The 25,023-nt window shown below is 65.6% G+C and overlaps 1 protein-coding gene across 3 annotated transcripts in view; it reads left to right on the top strand.

Annotated features, from left to right (window-relative positions):
• The window catches only part of BAIAP2 (BAR/IMD domain containing adaptor protein 2), a 49,652-nt gene that overhangs the window by 16,693 nt on the left and 7,936 nt on the right, over positions 1 to 25,023 (top strand). For all 3 annotated transcript variants that reach the window (XM_039859905.1, XM_039859904.1, XM_039859906.1), the window contains 9 exons: positions 11,712 to 11,773; positions 11,940 to 12,011; positions 12,418 to 12,555; positions 20,029 to 20,181; positions 21,861 to 22,085; positions 22,216 to 22,417; positions 22,910 to 23,111; positions 24,072 to 24,140; positions 24,778 to 24,940. In XM_039859905.1, the coding sequence (XP_039715839.1) occupies positions 11,712 to 11,773; positions 11,940 to 12,011; positions 12,418 to 12,555; positions 20,029 to 20,181; positions 21,861 to 22,085; positions 22,216 to 22,417; positions 22,910 to 23,111; positions 24,072 to 24,140; positions 24,778 to 24,940 (1,286 nt within the window). The remainder of the gene's footprint in view (positions 1 to 11,711; positions 11,774 to 11,939; positions 12,012 to 12,417; positions 12,556 to 20,028; positions 20,182 to 21,860; positions 22,086 to 22,215; positions 22,418 to 22,909; positions 23,112 to 24,071; positions 24,141 to 24,777; positions 24,941 to 25,023) is intronic.

Below are 25,023 nucleotides of genomic sequence, written 5' to 3'. Positions count from 1 at the left end.
CCAGGAGGCTGGAGAGCAGAGCACCCCATGGGTCACAGGAGGAGTAACAGTGTTTAAGCCGTGACCCCTGGGTCAGGAGAAATGAGGGGCCACCTGGAGGGGCGCGGACAGGAGCAAGGGATGCGTCCATGAGTACGAGGCAGGGAGCCTGCGAGGCCCGAGGGAGGGGGCCGGGGCTGGGCCGCGGGGAGGCGGGCTTGTGCGGCGGGCCCATCTGCGGGTACCAGTGGGGCGTGTGCGTTTCGCTGCTGCAGAATGGTCGAGGTCACGTGACGAGCACAGTGGGCTTCTCTGCTCTCCTCTCCGCCAGTCGTCAGGTGACTCCTGGCAGGTGGTTCTGCTCTGAAAGAGCCCATGGGACCGTGACACTGAGCCCCACCACAGGGTGACCTCCCACGACAGCCACCGTGGGAGCAGATTCACGTCCTGCCCAGGGGCTGGTGCCACCCTGCAAGGCCACCTCCCTCGTGGCCCGGGGCCTTTTTCCTGACCTGCCATCCCCTAGGGGGAAAATCAAAACCAATACCAGTATCTTGGTCACCACTGGGACAGATCGTTTTCACTTTATCGTGACTCGGGGTATCATGGCTGCCGGGGTACCACAGGAGCCCTGCAGAGTGACCTGCGGAGAGGGGCAAGGTCGCCCAGGCCCTTCCAAGCCTCTCACGTCTCCCCGCCGTGAGGCCCTGGTGATTTCAGATTTGGGGTCCCTTGCTCTTGGCCAGGGTGTGGAGCACGGGGGTCCATAGTGCACTTTAGCTGCTGGCCCTATGGGACAGTGTCATTGGGGTTTAGGTGTCTCAGTCACTTGCTTAGGACAAGTTTTTCTGCAGGTCTTAGTTCTTTGGCCCCGTTAACCACTTGCTTCAAGGTGGTCTGAGCCCCCTGCCAAGGCTGCCCCCGACAGGGCCATGCTGGTTCCTGGATGGGCCTGGACAGGGACGCGCTGCTCCCTCCGCCTGGCGTGTGGTCCGTGTCTGCAGCTGTCAGCCCTGGCTGGGGGTGCGGGTCCCTAATTTGGTTCCGTCTTCAGTAACTTCGTCTGCTCGTTGGTCAGTGAGAGGTGTCCCTTGCTCCCAGGATGGCGGCTGCTGGGGTGTGTGCAGGCCGCGTCCGAGTGCGTAAAGCAGGGGAGGGTGGCCGTGTCCTCCTGCTGCGCTGACTTGTCCTCTGTCCTGCAGTCTTTGTCCCACGCTGAGTTTGGTTTCCTCTCTTCTCCCTGTGCACAGCCCTGAGGCCCGCTCATTTCTGACCACTTCTCCTTAGCAGACCTTATCCCCCAGGATGGGACAAAGGGACACGGTGTTCCTGCTGTCTGGGGTGAAGCAGGGCCCCCAGGGGGTGGCCTGGGGTGGCTCCTGGGGAGGTGGCGCTCCAGCCGGGCCTGGAGGCGGCGTCGGGGGCACTCTGCTTGCGCTGACCGCGTCCGAGGCCGGGCGCTGTGTCCTTTGGACCAGAGATTGTTTTTCAGAGGCCTGACCTCCAGGCCAGCAAAGCGGGCTCTGTCCGGCCTGACTCCCTGTGGCTGTGGCCCCTGGCGGCCGTTCCCGTCCACCCTGTTTCTGTGCCGCTCCCTGCCTTTCCTTTGTGGTTCTTCCTGCCTTTTCTCTCCCACGGGAGGGGGCGGCGGCAGCTCCCCAAGGGGCGGTCAGGCTCAGCCACAGCCCTGAGGACGATGTAGGAGCCACACGCTGATCCTACGGAGGGCAGCGTGCCCCTCCCTGCTCCCCTCCCCCCACTAGGCAGACGGGGCTGCTCCGGGGGACCCCCCAGGTCGTGGAGTAGAGACTGTGGCAGTCCCTGTGGTGGTCAGAGCCAGCGGCACCGGAGCTGTGGGCGGCAGCCGGCTGCCCTTCGCCCTCTCCCGCGGAGCTGCGCGGCCGCCCTGCCTTTGTCCCGCTGGCCTGTGCTGCAGCCTCGCAGAGGGCGCCGCCTGTCATCTCCGGACTTCCTTCCCGCGGTGGACAGACCTGCTTTGATATGCGGGCTGCTTAGGGAGTGCAGGACTGCCGAGAGTCGAGTTCCGGAATCTTCCGCAGCCTGCTAATCCCCGCGCCAGCAGCCACCAGCGCCTGACTTCGGTGTCTCAGGTCTGTGTTGAGGCAAGCTCGGTGCCGCCTTTGTCCTGCAGGGCTAATGAGGGAGCGGGCCCGCCTCCGATCCGTCTGCGCCGGGCATCCCGCTCCTGGAGGTGCCAGCCACGGACACTGCTCCGTGTAGGGCGGGTGCTGTCCAGGGCATCCCACTGACGCTCCACCGTCTGCGGTACCCCAGGGTCGCTGCACACCTGAGCACATCCCACCTCCGAGCAGGCCCTACCTTTCTCCCCAGGAGACTGTGCACGGGGCAGGCTGGGCCTGAGACGGAGGAAGCGGGAGGTGGAGCCAGAGGCCCATGGCCCCAGGGCTCCTGGGCCAGTGTCCTGACGCAGGCCAGTGGGTGGGCGACTCAGGTGCTCTGCACTCATCACTCATGCAGGAAGAGGGTTGCATCTGGTTTAACAGGGAGGCTGGGGTTACATGCGCCTCTGGAATGTTCTAGACTTTTTAAGAAGGCACCATCCTCATTGCAGTGAGTGGCACAGTCTTTTTCGAGCTTTGTTTTCTCCGCTCATGGCCGAGTGTGTCCCCTCCCTGGCCGGCTTGTCCACCTGCGTGGCTGAGTGGCTGCTCTGTTCCGGCCTCGCCATCTCCTGAGGCCTCTGCCGTGCTCCCCACCTCGGTCGAGATCCTGGGGCGTGTGTGTGCTTGCAGGGCCTAGAGGCAGCCATCTGGGGTGCCTGCACTCGTGAGGGCAGGGGCTCCATGCGGGGCACAGCCAGTGGGCGGGGTGCCCCCGGGAAGGAGGCAGCTCCCTGTGCCTGAAACTGGGCTGGGTTTGGCCACTGAGTCACTGGATCAAGGTGTGGGCTGAACACCTCTGGCGTTGGCTGCCATCCACACCTGGTTGCCCGAGTGACAAGCAGAGGCCAGTGTTCCCAGGCCCGCCTTGGGGACGCGCCCTGTGGGACTCGGTGCCTCCTCTCCTTCCTGCAGCCATTGCTGACTCTCCCAGGTGGGCCTCACACTCGGAGGCACAGGATGGCCGTCTGTGTGTGGTGCTGCTGACGCTCTCGCCGTGTGACCCCAGGGCCTCAGAGACGGTCTCCAGGTGTGTCCTGCTGTCTGCGGCGGCTCCGATGGTGCTGTGGGCTCCTGTGCTCCCCGTGAGCTGGGAGGTTGTGTGGCTGCACGACGGTCCCTCCCGTGTCAGAACGCCCACACTAGGCAGTGAGATGGTGTCCCAGCCCCTCCGCTGGGCACCCCCAGCGTCCCCTAGCGGCCACCAGCTGGCCGGTCAGGAGCAGCCAGTGCTGAACCTGCCTTGAGCCCCTCCCGACCAACGCCTCCAGCGCTTGCCCTGCTGTCCCCGCCCCCTCCGTAGGACCTGGAGGCGGTGCCCTGGGACAGCTGCCGAGGGTGGCGCTGGCATGTGAGCCGGCACCGGGCCCTGGGGAGAGAGGCCACGCTCCTGGCCTCCCGGGGCTCGACTCTGGATGGCTTTTCTGCAGAGGCTCTGTCCTTAGCTCGGACGCTGAGTAGGTTGAAGCTAACCGTGGCGGGGGGACAGCCACTCTGTCCTAGGCTCTGTTCACTCAGCAGAGCATGGCCACCGAGGCCTGGGAGCTGAATGAAAGGAGGGGCTGGGGGCTGGGTGTCCCATCAGGGTGTCCCTGCCCGGGGCCTCCCACGTGCCTGCTCTGCTTGCCCTGATGGTGCCGGGTTGTCCAGACGGATCGATAAGTGGTCCCACCGTGTTCTTGTGGTGACTCTGGCACAGCAGGAGTGTTAGCTGGCCACGTGCGCATGTCCTCTGGGTGTCCAGGGACCTGCCCTGGGGCCGGACTATCATGGGGAACAGCAGTGGGTGGCCTAGTCTCTTCCAAGGATGGGCCGATGGCCACGGGGTCTCTGGCCTGGTGACTGGGGGTCGTGCCCGGGAGGAAGCGAGCAGCCATCTTTAGCCCTGGTGCCGACTTGAGCGTTCCCACCAGTGATGAGGAGCTGCGTCGGGTCTCTGAGAGCCAGGTCTGCGGGTTCTCTTAAGAGGAGACTGGGCACCGTGGGGACTGTCCTGTTTTCCTGGCACGTAGCAAGAGGCTCGAGGAGGCGTGCCCTTCATATGGCAGCATGTCCCGGCTGGGCCTCAAGCCCAAGGCCTTGAGCCCGAAGGCACGAGGACAGTTCTGCCACCACGGCCACCTGGCCCTGAGCACCTAGCTGCCCAGTCCCAGGGCCCCCTGCTGCCAGTGTTTCTTGGCGCTGTCGGCAGACTGCCCCACGGGCATCTCTGAGGACCAGAGCTGCTCCCTTGTCCGTTGTCCAGCAGGAGCCGGCAGCCCTAGAGTGTCCCCATGCACAACGGTGGCTGCAGGCTGGGCGCAGGGGCGGGCTCACGAGCCTCTGGCACATCGCTGCCGCCCCTGGCGTCCCCGGCGTCGGTGGGTGGGGCAGGCACGTCGGAGGCATTGCTTACACCACAGCGACCTGGTGTACGGACGACCAGCTCTATTCAAGTGGCCTCTGTTCCTGTTGGTGTCTTAGAAGATTTCGGGGAAGTTGGTGCCTGGTGATTTCCTGGAGGGTTAACTGGGGAGTCCGGTGGGTGGGATGACCAAGGGCCCCCATGCTCACAGTGGAGGGTCCTTGGAAAGGCGTGGGCAGCAGCTCTTCCCCATGGTGGGGGGGTCTCCTTTGGGCCGGGGAGGGGGCTTCGTTCGGCTCCTGTGCCCTGGAGAGCAGGTGTGTCCTGGGGCGAGGGGCATGGCACCTGCGCCCTCCGAGAGAGCAGCAGGGCCTGTGCGACTTCAGGCTTTAGGCCTGGTCTGCCCGCCCTGCGGTGCACGTGGCATCCCGTGCCGGGCGCTGGGGCTCGCTCTGCCAGGCGGCCTCCGTCACTCATCCTTGCTTTGGGTAGAAACGTAGGAAGAAAAACTGCTCTGTTCACATCTCGCATCTTGCAAGTCGCGTCAGGCAGGAGAGACGCGGTGTGTGAGAGCGACGAGGCTGCTGGGTGCTGGGTGCTGAGGCTGCTGGGTGCTGGGTGCTGAGGCGAGTGCGTGGGTGAGGGGGCGGGGCCGGGGTGCAGGGGGGAGGTGCCTGCCCTGCTCCGCCCTCCCCCAAGCCTGCTGCTGTGAGCCCGGCTCAGCCATGGCCTGCCTTGGGGCCCGTCAGGAAAGACGGCTGATGAGCCAAAGTCCCCACCAGACGCGGGGCCACCGCCTCCATGTGTCTTCCAGGGCTCAGCTCTGTCCTCCGTGTCCTCTGGTTGGCGAGTCCCTTTGAAGCAACTCTGGACAGATGGCCTGGGAGCCTCGTGCCCCGGCCGTGTGACTGCACGCCTGATGGCTCGCTGAGGCTGCGACCAAGTGCGGGTCCAGCTCAGGAGACCCAGGGCGGCCTGAGGTGGTTCTGAGCAGACTCAGGGCCTGACCAGGGGAGGTGGGGTGTAGGCTGGGGACCACGGGGACAGGGAGGCGGCCAGCCCGGAAGGGTGGTGACTGCACTGGCCGGCCCGTCCTCTCCTTTGTCCCCCAAAGCCCCGGCACCAGGTACCAGCTATGGGCACGACGTTGGCCCTGAGGGCCCTCCCGTCCAGTTCTGTAGGGCAGGCCCCCAGGGAGGGTCGCTGTCTGTGGTCATCACTGTGGCAAATACAGTCATTGGATTCCCTCTTGCATGTCCCCCACCCACTGCCACCTTCCATCTTGAGAAGACCCCTACTTCTTTCTTCCTGGGAGGAGGTGGCAGCTCTGAGGCCAGCAGAGAGGACAGCGGGGTGGGTGGGGCTGGGGGTGGGGCCGGCCCCCTGCTGGGTTTCCTCACACCGTCCAGCTTCATGTTTGTCCCGTGGTCCCCATGCCCTGCCCACAGCGCCCCCCACCCCCGCCGTCCATCTTCCCATCGTGGGGCTCTGTATTTGCCCTTGCTCAGGCCCAAGCTCATTAGCTCTCAGGGTGGCTTTTGTTGGGGAAGCCACCAGAGTCATAGAACGAGCGTTAGGAGTGCTTCAGAATGTTCCAGAAGGTGATGTGTTCCCAGCCAGGTGTAAGTAGCTGACGGACCCTTTGGCTCAGAGGCCCTGTGCCACCAGCAGAGAACACGACCTCTGGCGGCCCCTCCTGGAGTAACAGATGCCTGAGAAATTAATGTTTCGACTTTTGCGGCCACTTGGCCGTGACAGTGCATCCCCAGGAGCCCGCCAGATCCGAGGTGGCTGGAGGTCACGTCTCTGCAGGAAGCGCAGATGCTTCGTCCGTGACCTCTGGCACCGTCTGTGGCTGCCGAGGACCCCGCACAGCTGTGCCTGAGGGCGGCGGAGAGCACTGCAGCCCTACCCACCCCAGCCCGGCACACGCGTGCACACGCGTGCACACGCACACGCCACTCACGGCCGCGCAGTCACGGCTGTGCTGGTCTCGTCCCCACGTCTCCGGGTGGGTCGCCGGGCAGGGCCCCCCGGGCCTGCCTGTTCCTCGCCGCGGTCCTCCCCTGCAGCTCGGGTTCCAGACCCAGCAGGGCGGGGGCGGCCGCAGCACAGAGTTCCACTCCCGCGGTCCCTGCCGTCCCCACCCCACACCCCCGCCTCCCAGGCTTTCAGACTCTACCGGTGAGGTGGGTGGCCCTGGCCTGGGCCACCTTCATCCGGGAGTGAGGGGTTCTCTCAGCACCCCTACAATCAGGCCTCGTGGCTCTGGAAGTTCTCAGGGTCTGCCCCCTACCAAGACGCCCCTTCTTTCTGCAGCACTCACACTTGTCAGTCTGGCCTCCGTGCCGAGAAGCACTGGTCTCCCCACTGCGACACCTGGATGCCCTGCTCCAAGTCCTGCCTGGGTCATGGCCTCACGGCCACCCCGTCTGATGTGTCCGTGACCTTGGGCCCCTGCCTGACACACGGCCACCCCCGCCAGTCACGCAGGTCTGCCCCGCAGGGAGTCACGGCGGCCACCTCGGCGCCATCTGCCCGTCTCCGCCGCTTCCTTCTGTGCTGCTTCCCCGACACTCGTGGCCAGCTCGGGCCGCTGGGCTTCTCCCCGGGAGCCGTCGCCCAGCCTCAGGCCTGCGGTGCCTCGGCAGAAACGTGTTCTTTTCTGACACTAAAGAGGATGTTACTGCAAATCCTGTGAGGGGCCATCGCGGCTCCCGTGGGGTCAGAGTCCAGCATCCTGGCCAGGGAGGGGCCCTTGGGTGGGCCGCCCTGCACCCTAACAGCCTGCCAGTGGCCAAACCCCAGGGCCCAAGGCCCCCGACCCCCATCTTCTTCACGGCCCCCCTGCATTCAAGCTCCTCCTTAGTCACGTCAGTTGCAGATTGTGAGAACACTATTTTTTCACCCAAAAAAAGCAATGAAAACCAGCCTAATCCTAAAAAACGTCAATGTCGGGGAAAGCAACACGCAAGGGGCCCCTCCAGGTCAGAGACTGGGGGGCAGCGCTTCCGGGGCCGCTGCACGTCGGTCTTTGCGACCCGCGCTCTGTGGTTGGCGTCAGACCCTCGTGAAACGTCGTGTGCGTAAACGCACTGACCGTCAGGAGACCTGTGTGCGGCCTGGGGCAGGGGAGCCGTCGGGGGGCGTGCGGGGACGCCCGGGACCGTGTGCGGCCTGAGCGTCAGGCAGGGGGACCGTGCTGTTGTGCTTGGTGCTGAATCTCCAATGGTTCAGGGAAGGAAGCATGTGTGTGTGTGTGCGTGCGTGTTGTGCGCGTGTCAGAGCTGAAGCGAATGTGGCTAACGCCGTGCAGGACCCCGGCGCCGGGCGGGCGGGTATTCATGGTGGTCTCCTCGCCGCACTGCAGGGCAGGCATTCGGGCCGGCAGGGGCATGTGCTGTGTGTCCTTTAAGCCACAGAGCAGGTTGGACTCTGCAAGCCCGTGACTCGCGGCCCTTTGATGGCTGAGCCATTCCCACCAGTTCACTCAGGGCCGTTGGTGCCTCAGGGGACTGCCTGGTGCCGTGTCGAGTTCAAGCGGGAGGCGGGGCCGCACCTGTGCTGGTCAGGCCCGGAGAAGCAGCAGACAGTCCCGCGGCCGCTGCCAGTGGCTCCCTGTGGCCTCTGGGGTCCTCTGAACACTGAGCCCATCTTCCCCCCCCATCGGCGTGTGCACCTGTGCTGCCGGCCCCAGCCATGGCCCCTCCACTTGGGAGGGCGCGGCCATGTGGACGGCGCGGCCATGTGGACGGCGTCCCTCTCTTAACCTGAAGATTCGAAGCCGGTTTGAGGTCCTTGGGGGCGCCACACATTTTAAGGCCAGAGCCGAAGGTGTGCAGGGAGGGGCCTCGCTGTGGACCTCTTAACGCGAAGGCTAGACACTGGGTGGGCGGGCTGAAGAAGGCTCAGCCTCGTGTTTGATGGGTCTGTCCCCTGTGTGGCCTGTCTCCTGTCCCTGCTCCTGGCTGCCTTCGCCCTGTCTCTACTCCCGAACCCTCTCTCGCTGCCGGGCCCCCAGCTCCAGGGTTTGCTGACTCACGGGTGGATGTGGCAGGGCTGTTCTCTATGGTACCCGGTGTCCCCCTTTGTTCTGGCAAGGCTGAGTGGGAGCCGCTGTTGACACCTGGCTTTTCGGGGTTAGCTTCCCCTGTGGGCCCAGGGGCCGTGCCGTTGGCACTGACGAGCCAGCAGGAAGGTCCTGCTCTGGGCAGGGTGTGCCTGGGGCCGTGTCCCTGCCTCGTGCTGTCCTTTGAGCTCGGGAGGGGAGGGGTCCCGGAGCCCAAGGAGGAGGTGGGGTCCCAGGACCTTCAGCCGTCGTCCCAGACCGGGACGTACGGGGTCAGAGGACAGCGATGTCGCTGACGGCCGAGATTTTCACGCTCTTCGGGGCCCTGGTTCGGGGCACGGCCTGGTCTCACGGCACCGTGTGCTTCCTGTGCCCTCGGCCTCCTGCAGCTGCTTCTGAAGCGCAGTGGAAACGTCCACTGTGGGCCGGTTTGTGCAGCCACCGGCTTGCAGCGTGGGGAGCACGTGCGCCTTGGCCGTGTCCCCAGCCCGCCGACAGCACGGCTCTGGGGCTGCGGACAGGCCAGCTCAGAGGGTAGGGCTCCGGGGGTGGGGACAGAGCCCGTGCGGTGTCCTCACGTGCCCTGCCGGCACCAGGAAATCCTCTCTGGAGCCTGCATTTCCCAATGTTCTGAACTGGTTTGTGCAGGTTTTTAAGGAAACCGTGTTTTAGTTTGATCTTGGCAGTGAACTTTAAACTTCTGGGGCCTAAAGGGCAGGGCCGACAGTGTGGGCACTGCCCCCGCGGGGACTCTGCTGGACTGTGCGTGGCCGGGGCAGCTGCTCGCTTCCCGTCTCATTCACGGCTTCGATGCCCCTCGTGAGGGCCCCGGGGGCAGAGAGTGGGGGTGCAAGGCCAGTGCCCACGAGGCCAATCCAGGGCCCCGGACACAGGAAGATCCCGCGTCGCAAGAACACGGACAAGGCCCCGGAGGCTTCCTGGTCTCGCGGCCCGGATGTCCGTCTGGGAACTTGACAGGACTCCGTCTGACGCGGCCAGAGAAGTGGGGCCGAGCCAGCTTCCCGGGCGCTCGACCCGGTGGTTCTAGGTGTCGGGGAACAAACGGGCTACGGAGGATGGGTCAGAAGGTGGCATGAGAAGGTCTGTTCCCATCCTCGCCTGCAAGGGAGCCACTGGGACAAACGGAAGTGGGCACAGCCCAGGACAGCCCAGGAGACAAGGCCAGGCTGCCACCACCCCGCCCTGCCCCGCGCGGACCCTGTGGGGAGGGGCCCCCCGCGCTCGTCAGCGTCCGTGGGGGACTGAGGCTCCCGGCGTCGCCACGGCCTTTCCACAGCATTCACGCAACCTGCCGTCCGCACAGCACACAGAAAACGCAGACGCTCCGGTCAGGCCTCTGGACGCCGAGGGTCCGACCGAGCAGGACGTGCTGGGGGTGGGGTGGGGGCCGGGAGGCCGAGCGAGACTGGCTGTCTCTCCTGCTGGGGCTGCTCAGCCTCCACTCGGCCCGTCCGCGGCTGTCGGCCACCGTGGTGACGGCACCACCCCGCCCGCAGGAAGCTGCCGGGTGACTGAGCTCCTGAAGCGTGGCGTCCCTCCTCCCTCCTCCCTCCTCCCTCGACAGGAATCTGTGCTTCTGACGCAAAGCCGGCGGCACGCCGAGTGAGGGCAGCTCAGGGCTGGACCGTGGGCAGGCGCCCAGGTGGCCAGAGGAGCTCCCCAGGGTGCCCGTGATGGCCTGGAGGCGGCCACTTGGGTGCCTGTCTCGCTGCTGTGTCGGGGCTGGTGGGCTCCCTGTGCTGCCAGGTGGAGGCCCGGACACCGGGTTGTGGTCAGCACTCTGCGTGCCTGTGGCCACGGGGGCTAGCACAGCATCAGCAGCTAATGGAGTGGACAGGTGACCGGGAAAAGCTGGCCTCCCCCAGGACCCAGCTGTGCTTCCTCAAGGGAACGTGACCCCAGCACGGGTTCACCATGCGTTCATTAGTGGTCTGGGGGCAGCGCTGTCCTCCTCGGGCCTCCCATGGGGACTCAGGAACGCGGGATCCAGGGATGCTGCTCGTGGCTGCCAACAAAGGACCCTCCGGCCACGTGACCCCAGGCAGCCCCGTCGTGAGCAGAGGGGTTTGTCGTGATGCAGGCAGCACCTCGAGGACAGGATTTGCCAGGAAGCGACTGCCTTCAAGGGCAGGGCCGGGCCTCCCGGTTCATTTGCCCATAGCACATGGTCAGTGCCTGCCACTGAAAATGGCTCTCAGCAAATATTCACTGATCAAGTGAACACGCCCTGATGGCCGTTCCAGCCCCTCCCTCTGTGGACAGGAAACGGCCATCCGTGTCGGGGAAGAAGCACCCCAGTGTCCAGGCTGGAAGTGGCCCCAGGTGCGATGGTCACACCTCTGTGCTGCCACCTCCTTTCTTCCCCTGCTTCCTGCAGAAGCACCAAGGAGGCCCAGTGTCCCTGAGGCCCTGCTCCCCCGGAGGAAGGCTGGGAGAGCTGCCCTGTTGACCCGAGGCCCTCGGTGGCGTTAGGCAGGCCAAGGCACACCGATGGGCTGCCTGCCCGCCAGCCAGCGGCCCCACGGGTCCGGGAGCCACCGCCTCAGGCAGCCTCTCACCCTGGGTTCGGAGCCAAGACGTGCCGGCCTCCCAGAAGTGCGCTGGGCCCACTGCCGGCTGCGTCTCTTCCTTGTTCCCATGACCTGGAGATGACACGCAGGCCGAGGGGCTCCTCTCCTGCCTCTCTCAGGATCGGGGTTCCCTGCCTGCCTGTGTGACCCACTCTCAAGGGAGCTAGGTCTCTCTGGTGTCACCGAGGCCCCCAGTGGGACCAGTGGTGGTTGTTGGCTGTGAGTGGGGCGTGCCGGGAAGACGGGCTCGCGCAGGCTCGAAACGCGCAAACGTGGGGTCTTCCTGTGTGTTGCTTTTGTCATGAACCTCAGTTCTCATGCAGACGTTTGAGGTCCCTCCTGCCCAGAACCCCCAAGGACACCGAGCTTTGAGGTCCACATCCCTTGTCATAGAAGTTTCCGTTTTCTCTTGGTGGCGTCACCGGGAGAAGCAGCACGTCCCTCCCCGGCCCCCAGTGCGCCTCTGCCTGCCGGCCACGGCCCAGCCACAGGGCCCCCGGTGCCCCACGCCTCGGCCCCAGTGGGGGTGATGGGGGCGGCGGTCAGGCCGGCTAACTCTCTCCCCTCCCGCCGTCCTGCCTCTCCAGGAGATGTCCTCTTCCAAATGGCCGAAGTCCACAGGCAGATTCAAAACCAGTTGGAGGAAATGGTGAGTCCCGGCCCCCCAGTGTGGGCCTGCGGAGGGCCGGGGGTCTAGCGCCCACTCCCACAGCCCCTGCCTGCCCTGAGTCCCTCGCATGCGGGGGTGCCGCCTGCCCCCGCCCCCCGCGCGCCCCGAGCCGCGCCCGGAGCCGACGCCCGTTCTCTTGGTCCAGCTGAAGTCCTTCCACAACGAGCTGCTGGCACAGCTGGAGCAGAAGGTGGAGCTGGACGCCAGGTACCTGAGCGTAAGTGCCGCCCGCGCTGCCGGCCCTGCTGGGACCCTCCACCTCCCACGCGCGTGCCATCTAGTGGGGCCCCTGGCCCCGACGTTCGCGCCCGTCTGCGATGGAACGCAGTCCCGCGGGGGACCCGTATGCCCGCTCCCACTGTCCCGCCTCTCGGTCACTTTTAGTAAAGACAGTGGCGGGACGTTGTCGCCCCGTGGGACCTGCGCAAGCTGCCTCCGACCCGCTGTAACTTCTCTCTGCGTCTGCTGCCCCGTCACGCCTCCCCCAGCCTGAGAGGAGTCGGGGGGCCGGGCTCCGCCAGTGCCCAGCACGCGAGTCCACAGGGGCGGGAGGGGCGAGGCCTCGCCTGGGCGCCGGGGCCGCCGGGCTCGGGGGCTGATGCGCGGCGGCATCTGCGTCTCAGGCGGCGCTGAAGAAGTACCAGACGGAGCAGCGGAGCAAGGGTGACGCGCTGGACAAGTGCCAGGCCGAGCTGAAGAAGCTGCGCAAGAAGAGCCAGGGCAGCAAGAACCCGCAGAAGTACTCGGACAAGGAGCTGCAGGTGGGCCCTGCGGGCGGGCGGGATGGCCGATGGGGCCCCGCGGTCCCCCTGCCCTGCCGCCATGGCCTCTGCCAGAAGAGCAGAGCCCACACAGAGTCCTTCCGTCCTGTCGCTGTGCATCCAGCCTCAGAGACCCAGACTCACTCTGGTCACCTGTGCTTGCCCATGCGCGGCCTCGTGGCCACCCGCAGCGGGAGGCAGATGGCCTGGGGGCTGCAGGAGGGGCCAGCCTGGCATCATGGCGCTTAGCATCTCGCCCAGCCTCGCGAGCGCCTGTGTGAGTTAGTAGGGCGAGGGTTTAGGACGCAGACTGGGCCCAGAACACCTGTTCTCTACAGTCACGTGTGACTCACGAGCGAGCCCAGAGCAGCGCGCCCCGTCGCTTGGAAAGGAAGCGCGTGAGGCCCGGTCCCATCAGCGCGGGCCCCTGCCCGGCGCTCCCCGTGCCTGGGGCTCCGACGAGGGGCCTCCGAGGATTTACAGCGGCTGCTCCCCGCCCCGGCTCTGCTCCTCCTGGCCCCGCGGTCACGGTGAACTCGAGCGTCTGTCTCAGTCCCAGTCTCTCCGGCTGTGATGGGTGTTTCCACTTCCCACCCTGCTCTGAGCTCCGGCAGGAAGCGCTGCCGCCTGCTCCGGGCATTGCCCACCGCCGCCCTCCCAAGGCGCCTCCGCCACCTTCTCTCCTCGCCCGGCCCTTAACCTTCGAGGTTTTATCGTGCCGAGTTTTCCCAGATGTCTGAGCTGCTGGGACCGGCTGGGTCAGAGTCCACACGTGCCCTCAGCGCCCACACGACGTGTTGTCATTTCAGGAAAGCAGAGGGCGGGTCTGACCGGTGGGTGTTTCTGACTCCCCGACAGCCTTGGGTGGGCAGCCGCCCCGGCAGCCAGGCCGCTTGCACCTGGGGCTGCCCCTTGTGGCTCTTGGAGCCGCAGGATGTCGCGGCCACTAGACAGGCTTTCTTTGAGCTCTTTGTGCCTCTCCTGTGTGTGCTTCTTGGCGGGTCACCTGGGACTTCAGTGGTGTCCCCAACCCTGAAGAGTAGGAAGGGCAGATGTGCCCGTGCTCTTTGGGGGGGGGCGGCGCATCTGACCCGTTTGTGCTCCTGTCGGGGACTCTGTCCTGAGCCCACCGGGAGGTGTGTAATGATCCCAAGAGGCAGGAGTGGCCTGGGAGCCCCTCGGGGTTGAGCAGTTTGTGCCACTGGCCTTTAGTCTTCCAGAGACCATTCTTGAGGCCTGGGCCACTATGCAGCCCAGTAAGCAGCAAGGGCTTGTGGAGGCGGCTCCTGGCCCCCATCTGGGGGCCCTCCAGCCACCGATGCAGGCTTCTTGGCAGAGGGGGTGGCGTTCTCGGCCCTCTGAGCCTACACCATTGCTCTCTTAGGGTGGGGTGTTCAGGTCAGGACGCCCCAGCACGTGGGTGCAATGTGGGCTTGCTCAGAGCCCGGGACAGGTGGGTAGGCTCATGGGAGTGGTCTCTGGGGTCTCCTTGTGCCCTCTGGAGCCCCTGGCCCTCCTGCTGTCCCCCTCCTCCCATTTGGGCTTTGTGAGAGAGGAACAGTCACGGGCAGAGTGGCGAGAGTCCGCCCGTGCTGCCCCCCAGGCCCCTGCTGCTGGGCACTGCTGGAGGCCCGGGCACCTGGGCCAGTGGCCAGAGCTGCACAGAGTGCCGGTCGCCGCCCATGAGGGGACAAAGGGGGTGGAGGGTAAAGTCGATCAGACTCTGCTGCAGGGAGGGAGGGAGAGAGACCAGGAATGGCGTTTGTCCGTCTGTCTGTCCATCGTTGGTGGGTTCCCGTGGAGCGGGACTGGGTCACAGCTGGCCACTTGCAGGAACTGCTAATGACTGATACTGTGTTTTGGGATTTTGCAGGGAGAGTTGGTTTTAATTCTAGGTCGGGGAACCAGCACTTGGAGGCATTTGGGGCACTAACTAGGACGGAGGCTTTTGCCTTAGAAGCAGGGGGTGGTCTGGGCGCTGCCCTCACGGCCCAGGGCTCTCCCCAAAGCTCCGGTCATCTCCAGTGGATGTGCTCGCCCCCGAGGCAGCCACGGTGGACGCAGTGTCTGGGGGACGCGCCCCGTGCCCAGTGGGGTGTGGGCACAGGGCATCTGGCTCCCCGTCCCCATGTCCCTGGGGATGTCTGCCGAGCCCGTGTCCCACTCCACAGGCGTGCAGTGTTGGTGCTCGGGCCACGGCCTGACCACAGGGTTCTTCACGCCAGGCCGACCAGCAGCCAGTGTCCCCGCCAGCCGTGGTCTCTGCGGCTTCCAGCCGGGTCCGTGCTGGGCATGGCCGGCACCGAGGCTACTGTTCTGAGCAGAGCTGGCTGGGTTTGGGGCAACCCTCTTGTCTGCACCTCCTGTGGGCCTTGGGGGGATTGCTCTTGTTTTTGTCCCAGTTGTCTCCCCCCGGCCCAGGTCTGATTAGGACAAGAGCGAGCACAGGCCGGACCCTCGCCCTGGGCAGGCTGGTCCGTTAGCACAGCGTTTGGTGACGTGCTGGTGGCAGGAGCCTTGTGTGCAGCTGCCGTCACCGGCCTCGGTGACGAAGGCAGTCTGGACAGGCCCGTGTCCACACCGCGAGGACGTCGAGATCTCACTGGGAAAAACAAGCATGAGAAGTCAGGCCTGGGTCCCCCTGTCGGGTGGCATTGGGACACTCAGGGTCCCCTGGGGACACCGCCCATGGGACAGGGTGTTCAGGAAGGAGCTCCCCACACCCACAGCTCCCCCGCCTCGAGTGTGCGGGGCCACGGGTGGTGCCCGGGCTGGGAGAGCTCTTGAGGGCAGAGCCATGGGGCTGCCACGTCAGGCGGCGTCTGTTTTCCGAGTGAGGACGCTGAAATCTACAGGGTTTAGACCCCAGACCCCAACAGCATGGAGCCCTGCGGGGTGACACAGTCCCTGGTGGCCACCCAGCCTTTGTTCCAGGGGTGCCCTTGGTTTGCTGAGACCCGTCTCTTTGGCCCTTGGAGACGGTTTGGTCTGTGGGCCTCGGGCCTTTGTTGGTGCATCCAGTTTGGGGGTGCGGACACGAGCGGCTCCTTGCTGCGTCCTGGGCCTCCAGAGCGTGGGGGTGCCGTGGGCACACACCTGCCAGCAGGTGCGGAAAGCCGCTGTGCGGGTGTGCGGGGACAGGGTGAGGGCAGCTGCGGCCTGTTGGTCTCGCCATCCCAATGACAGCTGTGAGCCTTTCCTAGGGGCGCTAGCTTTCTAGGTGTTCCCCACAACGTGTTCTTGTACCTCTGAGCGGCCAGGGTCTGCGGACCGGGTGTGTGGTCATCCTCCGCTCAGCCCCAGCCCCCAGCTCCTGTGTTTGAGGTTTTAAGAGTCCCCTAATCCACTGAACCGTGGCCACGGCCGCAGCCTCACCCAGGATCCGCTGACCGCAGGCCAACCTTGTTCCTCGCCGAGTGCCAGCCCATCAGGCCAGGACGGGGCACAGGCCTGGGTCCTGGACTCCGGTCCTCAGCGACGGGGCGCACTTGGGCCCCCGCCGCCCCTCACAGTGCGTCGGCCAGCGGGGCTCCCTCGTGTCCTGTGGAGTAAGTTACCTGTGGCAGCTGCTGGATTTGTTGTCCGTGGTGAGCTGCGGGGCCCAAAGGGGCAGCGACGTGGGAAAGCCGCAGAGGCCATGTCGGATGAGGTGAATCAAAGGCACCGAGTTTGTTCCCGGACGCCCCTCCCCCACCCCTGAGTCACCACTTGCTTTGCAGGGAAGTGGAGACATATGTTCTGCTCACTTTTGTCTTCTCGGATTACAGGGCTGCTCAGCCTAGGGTGACTAAGTGGGAGCAGTCTGTGGGGCTCACATTCTTTCAGCTGGGTGTTTCTGCACGTCGCCATGGCACCCGCGAGCGAGGAGCAGGCGGAGGCAGGGAGGGGCAGGGCACCAGGGGCAGGCTCAGGCCCCCAGCCGTTTGCAGGGACCTGCTGCTAAGTCATTGGAGGTGGGCAGGCTGCCCGTCGCCTTCTGCACTTTCCCAGAGAGCTCAGATGTTCCTCCACTCTGGGGTGTCCCTGTCCTTGCTCTCCAAGTGGCCCGGAGCCCGCGGGAGTGGCCGTCCTCCCCTCCACCCCCTTGAAGGTGAAGCTCCTCGCTTGGCCTAGATTTCCAAGATCTGCCTGGTGAAGTTGTGGCCTCCCCACAGGGAGTCGGCGTCCTGGAAAAGGAGGTCAGGACAGCGCCATTCCTCGACAGAAGTGACGGCCACCGGTCCTGGCCGGCTGGGGCAATGCCTGTCCACAGCGCTGGGTGTGGGACCCGGGTGGAAGGCGTAGAAGGCGTTGGCCTCCCCAGTCTCCACCTAGGTCCTTCCTCTCAGAGCTGGTGCAGCTGAGAGAGAATCTGCCCGCTCCCCGGCGGCAGGTCGCGGGGGAGACACTCGGTGGCCCCCAGGGCCCCTGCCAGAGCCGCGCTCTCTGCTAAAGGTCCTGGGTGCCACTTGAGGCCTGTGCCGCTCCCGCGGGTCATGGGCTCATTTGATTAAATGGAAATAAATCTTAACACGCCACGCCCTCCCCCGCCGGGACAATGCGGACCCTGCTAACGAGGCCAGCGCCCAGCGCAGCTCGGCACACGCTGCTTCTCTCCAGTGGGCCCCAGGGGGTGGGAGCACCGCGGTACGAGACGTGACCGCAGCCTGGAAACCCAGAAACGTGGGCAGGCAGCTGGGCGCCCGAGGGCCCAGGCTCGGAAGGAGCTGTTCTCAGTAGCGTGCCCAGGGCGCGTGCACTCAGGGAGCCCTGTGTCCCAGTTTATGCCACTGTCCTAGGGTAACCACTCAAAGCTGGGCCTTTCCTTCTTCAGAGTCCTCGTTCATGTGACAGCTGGTGTGGAGGCCACTGCTCTGGGCTGCTCATCTGAGACCACCCACACCCCCCACCCATCCGCCAGACTTGGCACTGCTGGAGCTGGGGGTGTCTGGAGCAGCCCCCTGGGAGGGCGGGGTGTGGTGAGACACCACAAGGACGGGCAGATTGGTGTTTCCCAGGGCGAGGCATAGTTAAACCCCAACATCTCCTTCCAGAACCTTACAGGGGCATCTCCAGCGGGTGCTCCCCTGGGGACTCCTGGGCACCAAGCCCAACCCATGTTGGACCAAGGAGGTGTCCTTGTCAAAGGCTGATGTATGCCTGCAAAGCCGTATAGTCAGTGTCCCCGACAGTCCTCTGGGGAGGGGACCTTCCAGGGCTTCCGGTCAAGGCGGGTGTCGCTGACAGCCAGGACTCGGGCGCCCGGTGTGTGGCTGTCATCCTTCCCCTCGTCCTGAGCGAGCCCTGCCCCTTCCAGGTCTCCAGAGGGTGTGGCGGTCCCAGCCCCTGGCCCGGCGCCCTCCTGCCCTCACAGGCCTCCGTGGGTCCGAGCAGGGTTTTGGGTGTGACTGGTGCCCTGAGCAGGTGTCCTTCTCCACCTCAGTTGACATTGGATGAGTCCTTGCTCACTGTGCTCTGCATAGGCCCCCAGGGCACCCCGAATCTGCAGGCTTGCTCCCCGCTTCCTTGAGCTGGGGTGCGGGGGAGGTTCTGCAGGGGCAGGAGGCGCTAGTAGGGCGCATTCTGTAGCCAGAGGAGAAGTTCTCTGAGCTGCTGGGCAAGAGAGACGGGGGCGGGGGGCGTGGAGGGGGCGCAGCGGAGCGGAGCGGACTGGCCCAGAGCGCCACCCCGGAGGCCTCTGGCCTGTGCTAGACTTCTCTCCGTGACTGGCACCTTATTCCTTGAGGCCGTGGCCTTGGTCCGGGAGGAGGATAGCTATTTTGAGGCTCATTTTAGTTGCACCCCTCAGGGAGAGGTGATGGAGTTTAGTGTGGGAAGTAGGTGGTCTGCCAGGTCCTGAGTGCTGGTGACAGGGCTGGGCAGGTCCTGCCTTGGGACGGTGTGGCTTGCTCACTGTGGCAGAGCAGCACACTGGTGACAGCGTTGGGGACATGCCCACACCCGGAAGGCTGGTCCTCGCCCCTGCTGTGAGGGCGGTGGCAGGAACAGCCTGCTCCGTGCTCCCCCTCCAGTCGCCCACCGGCTTGGCGCCGCCCAGCACGCTGAGTCAGAGCCGGCGGGGGAGGCCCGTGAGTCATGCGGGGAGGCTGCCCCCTCGCGGCCTGGGCTTGCCCCTGCCAGAGAAAGAGCTGGCTGCTCCAGGGAGGGCGGGTTCTGCAAAAGCCACTCCTGGACAGCCATCCCAGCATCCCAAGCCACAGCCGGTGGTCTGCATCTCACGTGAACAGCCTGCTCGGGCTGCGGGAGGCCATCCCCCAGTGCAGCCGGGACCCTGCAGGCCATGCGCACAGATGCATGGGGGAAGGGGGGCTCTGCAGACCCCAGCAGGAGTGCACCTGGACTGCTGCTGCCTGCCCACGGCGGCCGCCCACGGGCCTGCCTGCACTTGGTTACACAAAGTGTCCAGCCTGCACAATCCGAATATTCCAGTGTGCCCCAGCATCGGATGGGTGGCGTCTCCTGCACGCTGCCTGTTCCCTCGTAGTCTGAGTCTGAATGAGTCACCCTCGAACACCCAGGGCTGGCCGAGCCCTCCTGGTTCCCTGCCACAGTAGTGTTAGGTGGTTGTGACCAGGACCGGTGGGAGGTGCCACACAGGCACACGTGGCCACCAGATCTCACTGCGTCATCGCCGGCAGGGTCAGGGGATGTGTGCTTCTGGTGGACAGAGGCACCAGAAGCACGGGGCTGCCATGCCGTAACTTCTAATCAAATTCTATTGGCCAAAGCAGGTCACCTGGCCGAGCAGGCTGGCTGGGAGGTGTCCTCGGCCTCTGTGGGCGGGGCCCGTAGTCACACCGTCCTCAGTGGCCTCCGTGCACCTTCCCACCAGGTCCCCCCTTCCTCCCCGCCGCTCGCCTGTCAAAGTGCTGGGGCCACTGTTCTGTGCCCTCCTGTGGTCAGGGTTTGCTTGTGCCACTTCTTTGTGACTTTTTAAAGTTTTGTTAAAACAGCATTTTTACCAGTTTTAAGTTGGGGGCATTAAGTACAGTAACGTCGTGTAGTCGTCACCACTCTCTGACTCCAGAATTCATCGCCCCAAGCTGACCCTCTGTCCATACTGGATACCAACTCCCCACCAAGCCCTGGCCCGCCCTCCCTCTTCCTGTCCCTTGATCCCAACGTCGAGACGTTGTTCCTCGGGTTTTGCATTTCTGGAAATCAGCGGTCGGTTCGAGGTTCTCATTTGACAGAACCTTCGTGAGTGTGTCCGTCAGGGGTGGCCTGACGCGAGGATGGCTGGAGCCAGAGCTGGGGTATTAGGGCTGCATGGTCCGCCACCCCGAGCCCTGGCGGCGGGGAGGGAGGCGGGTGCTCACCGCTTTCCCGGTCCAGGGCTGGCTGGGCCGTCTGTCTCTACACGACTGCTGCCACGTCCGCCCAGTGGCTTTTCAGCCTCTCACAAGGCAGCACCCAGCATCACTGGATGCTGCCCTGTCACCAGCTCACCTGCGCCCCCTCCCCCCGCCCCAGTACATTGACGCCATCAGCAGCAAGCAGGGCGAGCTGGAGAGCTACGTGTCCGACGGCTACAGGACGGCGCTCACCGAGGAGCGGCGGAGGCTGTGCTTCCTGGTGGAGAAGCAGTGTGCCGTGGCCAAGAGCTCTGCGGCCTACCACTCCAAGGTGAGGCGGGGCCCACGGCGAGGCGGGGCCCACGGCAGGGCGGGGCGGGCCCGGGAGTCAGGCGGGCTGGCCTTGAGCGTGATGGGTGTTGCACTGTACAGAGCTTCCCGTGCCTTCCAACTTCCCTAGGGAGAGTTCTGGAAGGAGCATTGCCCGGTCAGAGGCCGCAGACCTCTTGGTTTAGTGTTTAGACTCCCGTTAGGCATTGCCAGGTGGCTTTTGAGAACAGGTACGCCAACAGCCTGAGGGCGAGCTCCTCCTAGGGGCCGCAGTGCCAGGATCCCTGGCGGAGGCCACCTTGGTTAGCCCCAGGACAGCAAGACACATAGTCCACAGGCTGGACCTAGAACCTTCCGGAGCATTTTGAGAGCTTAGAAGGGGTAGTCAGGCAGTCGAGCTAACCAAGGAGGCCCTAGTTTACGTCGTGCCTCTGTGAAGGAGTTTCTGCGGACAAGCAAGTGCACGCGCGCGCGCGCACACGCACGCACGCTGGACCTGAGGTTCTGCTTCTGGTCCCCACAGCCAGCTACCAAGGAGGTAGATGCCCGCCCTCCACAGAGAGGCTCTTGCCTGCCGGGGCCTGCCCGAGGGCTGCTGTCCTAGGTGCAAAGCAAGGACAGTGACGGGCCTTGTGTCCCCCGTGGGAGCTGGGAGGGCTGCTTGCAGCCAGAGCGGGGAGCAGGCGCAGCCTCCACCTGCAGGCTGGGCGCCCACGCGGTGTTTGGAGCAGGGCTGGCTGCACCGCCCACGTGGCTCCAGACGGGCTTTGGCAGGTGTCTGCGCCCTCTGGTGGCAGCCAGGCACCGAAGGTAGGAAAGCCATAGCCCTCCAGGAGCACCGCCTCTCCCCGGGTGACAGCTGACTTCCCAGGGAGGTGGACCTGCTCCACCCCCGTCTGTCTGGGGCACCAGAGCAGGGCCTCCCAGCCCATGCACCGCGGCTGCCACCGGGCGTTTCCCTAGTTCGTGGATTCGGAGCCTGCAGGAGCCCTGGGCCTCGTGCACGGGTCATCTCAGGCCCGAAGCCACTCGGGGGCATTGAGGGTGTCCCTGCTGGCACTGGGTCTCTGCTGGCCTTTGTCAGCACCACCCCAGACCCATCAGTTGAGACCGTCTGTCTCAGGAGCCAGATAATAAACATTTCCGGTTTTGGCTACAGGCTGTGGAGGCTGCCACAGAGGACGTGCAAATGAGCAGTTGAGTCTCAGTCACAAACTAAGTGTCCCGCCCTGGGGCCTGGTGTGCTGGCTCGTGGTCTGAACTAGCCGATGGCGGAGGGCCACGGCCTGCTCTGAAGGCTGTCCCAGCATCTTCCAGTTCTCCCGTGCGGAATCCCCTCCCCACCCAGACAGCCTGGCCTAACCGTGCCGGGCCCCTCCCCTAACCGTGCCGGGCCCCTCCCCACAGTCCATCCTCGTCTCTGGTCTTTCTGGTCTTGACATTTGTTCACGAAGGGTTTGCCCATTTCCCGGGCAAGGATGGGAGCACATGTCTTTTCTTAGGTCCTAGGGAGGCCCCTACCCATGTGGAGTGTCACGTTAAGAGCCGCCTGGTACCCGGTGAGGGCCCGGGGCTGCATCCGTGAGCTCAGCAGCAGACCCTGAAGGTTGGATCCCCGGGTGTGCCCCGTGGCCAGAGACTGCGGTCTGCCCTGACTCGCCTGTTCTGCTTCATCCTCAGGGCAAGGAGCTGCTGGCACAGAAGCTGCCGCTGTGGCAACAGGCTTGCGCTGACCCCAACAAGGTCCCCGACCGTGCCGTGCAGCTGATGCAGCAGATGGCCAGCAGCAACGGCGCCATCCTGCCCGGTGCCCTGTCGGCCTCCAAGTCCAACCTGGTCATCTCAGACCCCATTCCCGGGGCCAAGCCCCTGCCAGTGCCCCCTGAGCTGGCCCCGTTTGTCGGGGTGAGTCTGGTGTCCAGAAAGCTTTTAGGGTGTGGGGGGACGGCCCCCCTTTGCAGCAGCTGGCACCCTGCAGCAGCAGGGAGTGAGGGGCCGTCCTGCAACCCGCGCCCTTGCCGCCTCTTCCCCACAGCGGCTGTCTGCCCAGGAGAACACGACCATCATGAATGGCGTCTCCGGCCCCGACAGCGAGGACTACAGCCCCTGGGCTGACCGCAAGGTGGCGCAGCCCAAGTCCTCGTCTCCTCCGCAGCCGCAGACCAAGCTGAGCGACTCCTACTCCAACACGCTGCCCGTGCGCAAGAGTGTGGCCCCGAAGAACAGCTACGCCGCCGGTGAGCCGGGGTGCCCGGGGGTTCGGGGCTGCAGCCCTCCCCCGGGTACGTGTGTGCAGCGTGCAGCACCCGGGGTCCCCTTTGAGACTGTCCTGGGCCCTCTGGCGAGCAGTGGGGCTATGAACACGGGCAGGGTGGGACCGGCCGCAGATGGTGGTGCCGGGTGGGCGTCAGCTGATGATGGGGCAGCTCCCTCCCGGGGGCCCCGGTGCACTGGCTGCCCCGTCAGCCGGGGCCACTCTCTTCAGGGCTCCCCAGGGTCTTGGCCGAGGTGCTCCTGATAGCGGGTGGGAGGCTGAGGCTCACCTGCATCCTCAGGGCCCAGGTTCTTCCAGAGTCCAAGTCCGCACAGCCCTGGAGGCTGGCGGGTGTCACCAGGAGGGCCGTGCACCTCCGGGCCCCCAGGCTTCTAGTGCGTCATGCAGGCCACCGAGCCAATGGGAAGGTGGCCGCACCTGAGCATTCGCTCACACCCGCCCCGTCCCCTGGCAGCGGAGAACAAGACGCTGCCCCGCTCCAGCTCCATGGCGGCCGGCCTGGAGCGCAACGGCCGCCCACGGGTCAAGGCTATTTTTTCCCACGCGGCCGGCGACAACAGCACCTTGCTGAGCTTCAAGGAGGGCGACCTCATCACCCTGCTGGTGCCCGAGGCCCGGGACGGCTGGCACTACGGCGAGAGCGAGAAGACCAAGATGTGAGTGTCCGGCTGCGCGCGGGGCGGCCTGCCCTCTGTGCCCTCTGTGCCCTCTGTGCCCTCTGTGCCCTCCGTACCCTCCGCGGTGGGGCCGTTGGCCCCGGGCCCTGGCCCTGGCCCTTTCTTAGACTGATCGTCGAGCTGACGCGTTTTCACTGCGGGAAACCTGGGCGGTACAGACACCCGTCTGGGATTCTTGCCCGTGGCGGCCTCCATGGTCGGTCTAGCTCTGTTCTACTCACTCCCTCACTCCCTGCCCCATCACCCGGCCATGGCCCCGTGTGTCTAGTGCCCTCCCTGCCGTCAGCCGTGCGGCTTCCCAGTCAGGAGAGGCTGGGGCCCCCGAAGTCACATCGGGTCCCGCAGGTCGGGCCTTGAGACTTGGTTTAATGTTTGTTGCCGAGAGGCCGTGGTAGCCTCTTGCTCTTGCTGGACCCGGGGGCTGCCAGTTGGGGGGCCACCCTCACATCTGGATGTGTCTGTTGGTCACACGGGAGACCCCGCTGGGGCAGAATCACGTGTGGCTGCTCCACCAGGGAGAAGGGGCTGCACGCAGCTCTGCGATAATCTCCAGGCAGCCAGCGCGGCCTCGGAGGGGCTCTGAGGAGCAGGTGCCCGGTGGGCACCTCGTTCCCAGTCACACGCCTGTCTTTCTCCCAGACACCCCCTCTGGGGAGGGGTGGAGGCCCTGCCTGGCCGGGCTGCATGTTGGGAGCAGCCCCCCTGTTCTGCCTGGGTCCCTGGCCTCCAAAAGAGGCAGCTGCCAGAGCTCCCATCCAGGGCGGGTCAGCTCAGAGCTGGCTGTATCCCCGGGTGCAGGCTGGGGCCTCCCGGTCTCCCTGGAGGACGCACGTGTGCTCCCTCCACAGGCACGTGCAGGGAGGCCGGGGGCCGCTGGGACTGGGGGCCCCACACGGGGACCGGCGCCCAGCACACTCTCACTTGGGCCTTGTGTTGCAGGCGGGGCTGGTTCCCCTTCTCCTACACCAGGGTGCTGGACAGCGATGGCAGTGACAGGTTGCACATGAGGTGAGTGTGCTGATCCCAGGAAGTTGTCCCTTAGCTCCAGCTGCGGTGACAGTGGGAGGCTGTGGCTGGGCACCTCTCAGAGTGGCCCTGAGCCCTCTTGGCACAGAACTTGGCTGGGCTGGGCTTCCAGTGCCTTCTCAGCCCTGGCCATGCAGCCCCCACAGTGGGCGGCTCTGGGGTGCCGGGTGCAGAGATGCTCTGTGGGGAGGGGTCTGAGAGCCCCGGAGGCCACCAGGTGCTGCGTGGGGTGGCCCCGTCTGTGGCCCATCAGGGTTAGGACTCCACGCCCCACGCTGGGCCCAGGCCCTGCAGGCACAGTATGCACACGAGGTCCCAGGCGTCTCCCACGAGTCCCCGCGACCCCTCCACCCTCGTGGGAGTGGGAGAATCGCAGCAGGAGCCACGGAAGGGCGGAGCAGCTGTGGGGGCGGGGTCGCCATGGGCCTCGGCCCCGCACACCTCCCGGGTCCCTCCTGGCACACCTGGCAGCGGGCCACGGGCTCAGCGTGGCTGCCAGCCAGGCCGCAAGAGCAGCTTCTTGTCACCCCTTTGAAGGGGCTGAGGTGCGGGGGACCAGGCCTCGCAGGGTGCCGGCGAGGCTGGCCTGGCTCTAAGCACTGTCCCCGCGTCCCCGCAGCCTGCAGCAGGGGAAGAGCAGCAGCACGGGCAACCTCCTGGACAAGGACGACTTGGCCCTCCCGCCCCCCGACTATGGCGCCTCGTCCCGAGCCTTCCCCACCCAGGCGGCCAGCACCTTCAAGCAGAGGCCCTACAGCGTGGCTGTGCCCGCCTTCTCCCAGGTGAGCAGAGGTGGGGCCGTGGCTGCGGGCTTGGCCGCAGCCCCCGTGGGCACCGCCCCAGCAGGCCCGGGTCAGGTTTGGGC

The sequence above is a fragment of the Pteropus medius genome, unplaced genomic scaffold (genome assembly GCF_902729225.1).
Source record: "Pteropus medius unplaced genomic scaffold, Ma_sr-lr_union100, whole genome shotgun sequence".
NCBI classification, from domain to species: Eukaryota; Metazoa; Chordata; class Mammalia; order Chiroptera; family Pteropodidae; genus Pteropus; species Pteropus medius.
The sequence above is the reverse complement of the archived record's forward strand: the minus strand, read 5'-3'. Positions and strand labels throughout refer to the sequence as shown.